The sequence below is a fragment of the Momordica charantia genome (assembly GCF_013281855.1).
Source record: "Momordica charantia cultivar OHB3-1 chromosome 3 unlocalized genomic scaffold, Mcharantia_2.0 BLBB01000003.1, whole genome shotgun sequence".
In the NCBI taxonomy this organism is placed as follows: Eukaryota; Viridiplantae; Streptophyta; class Magnoliopsida; order Cucurbitales; family Cucurbitaceae; genus Momordica; species Momordica charantia.
The window spans coordinates 20,681,070-20,690,701 of NW_028275161.1; the positions used below are offsets into that span (position 1 = coordinate 20,681,070).

At 36.8% G+C, this 9,632-nt stretch overlaps 1 protein-coding gene across 7 annotated transcripts; it reads right to left on the reverse strand.

The window, feature by feature from the left end:
- Positions 1-3,091: 3,091 nt before the first annotated feature.
- LOC111008827 (uncharacterized) lies at positions 3,092-8,760 on the reverse strand. 7 transcript variants are annotated; one of them, XM_088121832.1, is made up of 7 exons: positions 8,430-8,760; positions 7,205-7,279; positions 6,325-6,669; positions 4,858-5,325; positions 4,595-4,744; positions 4,060-4,502; positions 3,092-3,973 (listed from the first exon to the last, which is right to left on the reverse strand). In XM_088121832.1, exons 3-7 carry the CDS (start codon positions 6,641-6,643, stop codon positions 3,317-3,319), a joined length of 2,037 nt encoding a protein of 678 aa, XP_087977958.1. In that variant the 5' UTR covers positions 6,644-6,669; positions 7,205-7,279; positions 8,430-8,760; the 3' UTR covers positions 3,092-3,316. The 7 variants fall into 7 exon arrangements, with proteins under 7 accessions (XP_087977958.1, XP_087977959.1, XP_022137349.1 ...); XM_088121833.1 differs by lacking the exon at positions 7,205-7,279; XM_022281657.2 differs by lacking the exons at positions 7,205-7,279; positions 8,430-8,760 and adding an exon at positions 7,280-7,685 and having other exon boundaries at positions 6,325-6,661.
- Positions 8,761-9,632: the final 872 nt, after the last annotated feature.

The following is a 9,632-nucleotide window of genomic DNA, read 5'->3' on the forward strand; positions in this document are numbered from 1 at the left end:
CTTCACAGTAAGAAGGTCTCGCCCCTCCAGCTCGGCCTTCACCATGAGGGCTGTCTGACAAGCTGCAGCATGAGCCTTCATCACCTCCTTGACCCCCTCCTCCTTGACCCCCTCAGGGGTGGGCAGAGAGGGATAAAAAGTTAGCATCTGGGATAAGGCAACAAAGGCTTAAAGAAAAAGAAGAGGCAAGGTCGTACCTCGGCAGTGTAATCCAACAGTCGTTGGATGGTTGAGCCCAGAGCGCTTACAAACTTAAAAGCTCTCCTCCAGCAGCGGTCGAAGCAAGAGCCTGAAATTTCCATTACTCTTTCCCTCACCCCGGCACTAGACAGCTCGACCTTGAATCTCATCTAGACGTCGGAGGTGCCGCCCATCCTGGCCTCAAGGTTGTCCACTAAGTCCCCAAAAGGACTGACCTGCAGGCCAGCGCGCACTTCCCTCACCTCGTCCTCGGAGTGATGGGTCATTCTTTTCTTCTTCTTGGATTTCTTGGGGGAAGCTTTCTTCCGAATCTCCATAAGGGGAGAAACTTCGAGGATCTTCTGATCCTGGGAGGTTCCAGCCGCAGTCGTCTCTAATGTCGAAGTGGCTGCGTGCCCAGCCTCAACCACCTCAACCTCAGTAGGAAGGTCGGCAACCATAGGGCTAGGCGCCTCTATGCTTTTGGCAGTCTATCTAGCATGCGGGTGCTTGCGCTTGACATCCTGGGAGAAATGACACACCATAGCTGCAAGGAAAAACATATGAAAGGTAAGCGCGAAGTGTGAAAGGTGAAAAGTATAAAGTACCAAAAGAACGTCCAAACGCCACCAACCTAGTTGGGAGTTCGATCTCTGGGCTTCAGGTGGGAGTAAAAGGGGATTGTAATCAAGCAGCTCGGAAGCTAGGAGGAGCTTATCCGTGATAAGCGTGCTGATCTGTTTACCGCTTTTGAACTTACTTTTGAAAAATTTCAGGGCGTTGAAGGTTGGCTCGGAAAGTTGAGGAATCGGCCGAACAACGACTGAAATTGGAAAAAAGCACGAGTCAGACCACGAAGGAAAGAAACTGAAAGCAAGTAAAGACTCAACCCCTTACCTAAGTTCCCGAACCTAGAAGGACGTTGTGGAAGGGCAGGTCGGACTCTTTCTTGGCTAACCACGAATCGGTCTCCTTACATCTAGAGAACGTGGTGCGAGTTTGGAAAAAATCATTGGAGCTAAATTCTTGCATCAACACCCCCCAAAATCAATTATGCTACCCATATATGAAATTACATTTTACAAATCTTCATATTTGTTGTTCTTTGCAACTTCCCTTGCCATAATCAAGCAATGTTAAGTGAATATTATCTCTAAGCATTTATAATCTAACTAAAATGTAGAGTAACATCAAGTAGAGCCAAACACACGTCTCATATATTCTTCCAAACATAGAACAAGTAATCCCAAAATGGTGGCCAATATTTCAGAATAATAGAAAAGACAAATCAACTTGACTTGGCAGTAAGTAAAATGTTTAATTACAGGTATTTAAGTTTACACGGAAAGCTTGCAACCTCCCTCGAAATGGAAATCAGTCCATAGATGATGGGAAAACAGAAAACAACATAAGTGAAAACAACACATTCTAGTGAAAAATTCAGAGTGGAATATCCTCTAGTTTCTTTCTATGAATGTATTCTCTCTTATTTTTTGTATCTTTTTTTTAGTGTTTCCTTCTTGGAATCGATACTGACGACTCCCCCTATATTGCTTTTAAACCATCCCTTAATTTTAGGGCAGCACAACAAATGTACGAATGTTAGGTGAAAATTTCGAACTTTTATATTTTACCATTTGACTCCAAATTAAAGCGACATTAGCATAATGACCCTCAAAATTATGACAATAAAATTCAAAAATAAGGTTAAAATAACTCTCTAATGGAAAGTTATCAGTAGGGAGCAAACGACTATGAAGCAAAATAAATAAAAAAGCAATAATCTCATAGGGGAGAATCTTCTTTAGTATGTGTGCCGAATTTTTAGAAGAAATTGTATGAAATATTCAACTTACTTGAGTGAGGTAGCTCTCTCCCTTATGTATTGGGAGAGGGTGAGTGAGTTCGAGTGTGAGGGTCAGAGATAGCAAAGGCGACGTGTCGCATTTGGATCCAATGGGAACCACCAACAGCCTTATCGCAAATGGGAGGCGTGGCAGTGCGATCTTAAGCATATTCGAATTGGGTATATGGTGTAAATACTGTGCCAACTGGATGCCCAAGTATGCTCAGCCTTTGAGCCAAAGTATTCTTAGCCCTTGAGTCGATGTAAAGATGTTCATTTTCCCTATGGGGACCTGTCTAAATGGGACGGGGAATGCCTGTTTAAATTCCCCATGGGGCAGGATGGGGGAAAATTTTTCCCCACCACCTAAATAGGGATGTGGATGAAGAATACGTTCTCCATCCTATGTCATTTTTTTTAATATTTATATATATACATACACACTAAAATAATTATATTATCCTCTTTAAATATATATGTACTAAAAAAATTATGTATTATTCTCTACCCACTCACATAATATACATATTTGAGAGAATTAGACCATATAAAATTAAGTAACAAAATAAAAATTTCTTTAAGAAAAAAATATTTGTTGACAAATGATTTAAAACATAAAAAAAGAAATGGGAAAAAATTTCCCACGGAAACCCGATCCCCAAAAATTCCCTGCGGGGAATCACCACCCCAAACCCCGCAAAATTATGTGGGGAATTTCGAGGGGATGGGACAGGGAAGCCTTCCCGATCCCCACCCCACCCGATGAACATCCCTATGGGCAGATAAGAATCGAGTAGATGGGCAGAACTTGTGGCACCTCAATTTACCCCATAACAACAACAAATATGAAGATTTGTAAAAATATTGATTCTAAAACTATCATCTAGGAGACTTTCTTTAAATAAATAAATCTATATTTATATTGTTTTTCTCAAAACCATTCAACTCCCTCCATGATTTCCCCCAAAATCAATTATGCTACCTATATATGAAATGTCTTAAATACAAAAAAACCTTCTCGCAAATATCATACCATAATTAATTCATACTTCTAAAGAACCTTCATTAATTCAACAAAATAGATTATTAAAGCATTTTAATGAGTGTTAGAAAGCGCTAGCATCTTTCTTACACGACCAAATCACATTATTCAGCATAATTAGTTTCAACTCCAAAATAACTATTCTAAGGAACCTTTAAAATAGGTGGTCAGCTACTTCACATTATGGTTACATACATAGCAAAATTAGTAAAAGTCATAAGAAAAAATCTACTGGTAGATAATTTATGCTAGAATAACCTTCGCTTGCACTGCTTCAAAGAAAATTCAGACCAGCCGACAGATTGCAATATATCCACCAAAAGTTTAGAATGAAGCACACAGACATAGCCAAATGGAATCATAGCCGCTGAACCAATAGCCAGCAGAAACTTAGCCCCACCTTTATGACTTGCACTGAAGAACGCAACGCTAAAAGCCGCCATCATGCAGACTCCAGAAATAAATAACATCACCAATCCCACCAATAACTTGGTTGGCAACAATACCAAGAAATCGTCTTCTGAATAGCCCGACATCAAGATAGATAGAAAGCTAACCATCGAAGTTGTAGATGCTGCAAAAGCTAAAATATCTAACATTATAAATATCGTAAATGCATGATTTTGCCAGAAAATAGGAATGGTTGTGTTCCCATCATTGCCCTTCAGCATCGTGAATAACACTACAAAAACAATAGTCGCAATTAGGGTTGCCACTAGCATGCATGAATTTGCTATATTTTTCATATGCTCCTCGCCATCTTTAAGGAGTTGCTTATGCTCTTTTGTGAATAACTCGCGGGGTGTCAGATGATCAACTCTATCTCCTATTATCTCAATTTGAGAAGGTTCCGCAACAGAACATCTCATTTGATGATGAGAAGACACCACGATTTTCTCCACTTCCTTAAATTTTACAACATTTTAAAATTTAGATAACAATGTCGATAAAAGTAAATTTCAAACATAAGAAAAATGCATCACATACATACCTTGAACCATAAAAGTTCTCGTTGCATTTGAAGGGCGGCTCCTGAGACTCTACTCAAGTGGCATGGAGCAGCCAATGTTCCAACCAAATGTAGCATGTTGGAGTTGTTCTTTTCATTGTAATAATTGGCTATGACATCCTTGAGTCCTCCTATCTTATATATTAAAGAGAAGACGCTCTCTTGTCGATTTTCAACCGCTACATGGAATATGCTTTTATTGTTATCATCAAATTTACATAGCAGATCAGGATATGATCGTATGAGTATAATTAAGAACTCAACATTTCCAACTCTTGCAGCATCATGGAGTAACCTTGAGGGAGTTTCAATCAACTTTGACAGTTCACTTCTTGTAAGATTTTGGACAACAACCTCCCATACACGTTCAATAGTTTCACGAGCCAATGTTTGCATCAAAACTTCATTGTAGATTCCTTTGAAGCCTAGCAAGCAAACCGAACATATGTATATAAATGCTTTAAATAGATATATTTATGTATTCACAAAGAAAGAAAGCTTAGGGTATTAGTATTACATGAGTTTATGCATCTTTTCCAAAATCTAAGTTTACCGCTACCAATTGCAGACGGTTTTCTAGCAAACACGTGCAAAGCTGTGTCACCATTTTCTTTCCTACGTTCCAATGCTAACTCTGGTTTCTTTTTCATAATATCCAGTGCTATGTCTGAAAAAAAAAAAAATATATATATATATATAAGGGTATCAATGGGTAAGGTTAAAAACTTAAATTGAAATAAGAAATATAAGGTTAGATGCAGATAAAAGATGGAAGCAAACCATAGCAATCAATGGAGATGCTAGCAATAAGAAGTTCGAACTGTTCAAAAGCATCTAAAGCTTCAAAATTGGTTTTAGAGAAAAGGAAGGAAATCATGTCTTGGTGCTTGTAAGTTATTGCAACTAGAAGCGGAATTGAATTTTGAGAATCACGAAGATTTGGAAGAGTGGGATTCTTGTCAACCATCACTTCAGCCATTTTTACAGCACCTGACGCAGAGGCAATCGCGAGGGCAGTATTTCCTTTTTCGTTTTTGACAGTCAAGTCAGATGAGGAGATGAGTTGAACCAAATTCTCTACGAAAGAAATATGCTTTTTAGCAACAGCAATATGAAGAGCAGTATCCCCTTCATCATTTATCTTCATTGTAAGAGCTGATGAATCTTTGTCAATTATAGACTTGGCAGTCTTCCAATCACCGTTGATTGCTGCTTGATATAAGCGAACGTTTCCACTCTTCTTTTTTGCTTCACATGCAAAACAGACAACCAACAAACAGTCGAATGAAATTTTAGTGAAATTACAAGGGCTTAAACTCACAACTTCTAACCTTAATACCGTGGTTCTTGATCCTTTAGAAGTTCTGAATTGTAACAGTACTTGAAAGAAAAGTCACTGACAATCAATGATCAATAACATCACACATCACTTCTATCCATCAGCTAAGAATGGATAAACCTTGACAACATGCGCATTTAATACACAAAGAATAGAAACTAAAGTAAAGAAGAGCTCGTTTCTCAGTTCTTGTTTTTGGTTTCTAATTTTTTAGAAGCATAAATGTTTGATAACTGTTCATGTTTTTTGTTTCTTATTTTTAAGAAATGTTTCCATGTACTTTTATCAGTTTTACTTAAAAAAAATGCATAATAAATATCAAAAAATAAATATAATATAAAAAATTTAACAAAGAAGATTTATTTCAAATTTTCAATTCTATTTCTCTCTCACAATGTTTTTCTCTCCTCTCAATTTGTTATATACAAAAGAGAACACAAGATGAGAAACAAAGAGAACTCCAACAACAACTCCTCCAATTACCAGTCAGAGTTAATAAAACCTGTCTTCACTAACCATTCAGCTCATTGCAACTAAAAAGACAAATGAACTGGTTCTACCAACAAGAGAGGTTACTGTTATTGGCTAAATACTAATCTTTAAACAACTTTTTCGCTTCATCATCCTTACTCTATGAGCAATCAGAGTTTAACAAATACTAAATTAAATCATCCCTAAATTTTAATGAAATTTAAGTAAGAAATTTTCCTTTTATGTTAATGGATACGTAAATCAAAATTAAATAATAAAATATGCCGTAGATGAGTTTGGCATGCTATTGGTGCGTGGGTAACCAAAGGCCAACGGTAACAAATTACACAACCAAACCACCAGAGTGAGTTTGGAAAATTGTATTCAACTGCTACAGCATGAAAATAAACGAACGCAAAGGATATGAATGCACATACTGTTGCAAAGAACAAGATGGTACATTTCCGCCCTTGAATTCAGCTCAGACTCTGCTACATTCGCTCCATCAGAGTGATTGCCTTTTGTGGATAGTCGAGCAGCAGTGAGATTACTATTCCTCTCTTCTCTTGCATCGGCAATATCAATGCCAGCACACGCAACATCATCATGATCAAGGTATTTATGATTCGAAGATCTCGGCTCAAGAAGCCTCTGATGTATTGTTGGAGTTATTGATTCTTCCCTGTTTGGGTTTGATTCACAACTAGGATGTGAAAGATGGGAAGCAAGATCCTCTTCTTTAAAAAGAACCACCATCGATTATTTCATATACTCCTGCAGTACTGTACTGATCTCAAAAGTCAAATCTTTCCCAGACTTTAAATTCTGCAATCAAACCCTAAGGTCTGAAAGCATTTTTGGTTAAAATTGGAAACTAGTATTTAATAATATGATAAATTATTGGTTCCTATCCCTAATAAGTAATTCTCAAGAAGTATTTAAGTAAACTTTAGTTCGTAAACTAAACACAGATTCAGGTTATGAAAGCGCACTCAAAACTGAAGAGGGTCATTTTGTATTGGTTCTTACTCCTGTAGTACTCCCTCTGTTCACAAATTTTGCTTCTTTAATAATTCTTTCATACCGTTAGACCCACATAGCTGACAATGAATGGAAGTAGCATACTGCCCAAGCTTTCCGTATCACGCACCCATTATGATAACAGACAATTTTGTATTATATAAAATACGGTAATAGAACAAAAATTGAAGCCAAAGCGTTCGCTTGATCAACAAGAACTTGAAAAGCAATCAAATTGATTGTCTGACCCCGACAAACATATTCTCATCAGAAATAATTCTAAAAATTAGAACTAACCGATGATAATTATCTCAACAACTCGACCTGGACGCCCCATGATATACAATTCAAAGAACTCCACGAGAAGAGTACCTGAAATCGAGATTGAAGCGCCCCAGTTTTAGATCGATTGAGATCAATTTTCAACCTTTTTCGTGACAAAGGTTAGGTGAGGGGGAAGGGAGGCGGGTGGGCGGCAGGAGGAAGAGGAGAGCAGGCTAGCGAGACCAATCTTACTTGTACTTGATACTTGAACAGATTTGTTCTAAAACTTCTACTTGTCTCTCTCCTTGAGTTGAAAGGTCAACGAGTAACAAACTTCCCTCTCTTTTTGTTCTCAAAAAAAAAAAAAAAACATCACTCTCTTTTAAGTGGGGTTGGGCCGTAGGAAGATTGGGCTGCTAAATTCATTCCAACACAAATCGTACCTAGTTGGGACATTTTTTTGAAAAAATAATGTCTTGGACAGATTAAACTTGTTTATATATTTTACGACTTTAGATTTCTGTATTTTAAATTTTTCCTAAATACTAAGTTTTCCGCATTTATATTTATTAATAAATTACTTTTTCTGTAAATGTAAAATATTTAATTTTTCAATTATTAAATTTTTTTGTCCCAAATCAATTATTTCCCTAATTCCCTAATTTACTCCTTAAAATATTCTACTAAATAATCATCGAAAAGAAAATGACAATTATAAACTATACACAATTATATCTCAAATTGACTAAACAAACAACCAAATAAAATAAACCCCATAATCAGATAACTACTGTATCAGATATTCAATATAGCCACAACCTAAACCAAGCACCAATTTTAATATAGATTAGCAGAAGATATAATCAATTGAAATTACCACAACCATTCTTAGATAGATCTAAATGTGAAACATAAACTACATACGACTATGTCTCAATAGCAATCATTCTAACATACACTTATATTCGAAATATAAACTATATCCAACTATCAACTATAAGTATTGAGTGCAGCATACAGAATCCATTCACCAAAATCATGCTTCAAATTAGCAAATTGGATATATGCCTATATATACCAACAAAATTATATACGAGTATATCATTAAACAAGTCCAACATGTATGGCTCGATAATCACCCTGTTAGAAAATTTAAACAAATCCTAATTCATGATTATTCTAAATAAAAGCCATAAAATTCCAGAACAATCAAGACCAATGATCTAAGAACCAAAATCTATAAAGAGATTAGAATTACCTGAAACCATTAGATTGATTGACCATGACCTGCAAAAAGTTGTGACTTATGGTCTTCCTCAACTATGCAACACAAACCAAATATGGGCAATACTTGGTCGAATTAAGCACAAGGAATATAGGGAGGGGATTGAAGGAATTGATGGGGGAGAGTTTTTTCCCCTAGTATTAGTTTCAAATGATGCCCAGAAAAGATATGGTTTCCAATATTTCCAATTTATACTATGCAATTAACTTGGCTAGCTACTTAAACCGCAATGATTTTGAACTGGAACCAAGAAGTAGAAGTAGAAGAGAGTAGAGATTTGTGGTGTGGGAATGCAATGGACATTACAGGATAGAGTAATTGAGAGGTTGGGAAGATGAGGCCTGAGGGGTGGGTGGGAGTAATGATGATTGTGAGGAACCAAAGTGGGTCCTAGGGGAGAGGTCTTTTATTTCCCGAAGTCAAAGGCATGGCATTAGCCACACACCAAGGCACCACTGGCTGTGGCTGAGCATGAGGAATGTAGAAAGGGGATTGAAGAAATTGATGGGGGGAGAGTGAAGAGTTTCCCCAAAAAGTAGGCAAATGGAGGGGAAGATACGACAAAGAAGATGAAAGATTTAGATAAAAAAAAACGTGTAAAAATGAAGTTAATAAAAGAATGGAAGGGATGGGGTTTTATTTTACAATTGAGAAATTAAAAGAAAAGAAAAGTGAAAAGGCCAAACAATTAGTACACTTTTAATCCACTTCTAGTAGCTAGATTTGTTTTGTCCTTAATTTCTGCTTAACTTTACTCTCTGTTTGCTCCAAACATAGACACAGACCAAAGACTTTCATCACACTCCATAGTCCCAGATGATCCAATCCATAATTTAATAAACAAACACCTTTGAACAATACTTCAGCTCACCTTGCTAAGGGAAAAGGCAAATTTTACGTTGGGTCAAAATACAGAGGACACTAAGGAAATGACAGTTTTGGTTGAAAGTGGTTTAATTTGGAATTTTAGAGGCATATTATCGAATGATGACTTGAGTTTTGATTCAACCAATTTGATTCTCAAACTCTTAAGTTTTGAATCGTAGCCTTTAAGATAGGATGGTCAGCGTGGGGACGTAGAGGCTATTGATGTTGGAAGTCAACTAAAAGACTTTACCCTGGAGTTGTCCTACTGCATGGATCAATAGTAGTGTCAACAATGAAACTTGGATTTAC

Coding starts and splice junctions, on each gene's coding strand:
- LOC111008827 (XM_088121833.1), bottom strand. CDS start 6,643: ATGGTGGTTCTTTTTAAAGAAGAGGATCTTGCTTCCCATCTTTCACAT. Junction 4,745..4,857: donor CATCTCCATTGATTGCTATG/GTTTGCTTCCAT, acceptor TTTTTTTTTCAG/ACATAGCACTGGATATTATG. Junction 4,503..4,594: donor GAAAAGATGCATAAACTCAT/GTAATACTAATA, acceptor TTTGCTTGCTAG/GCTTCAAAGGAATCTACAAT.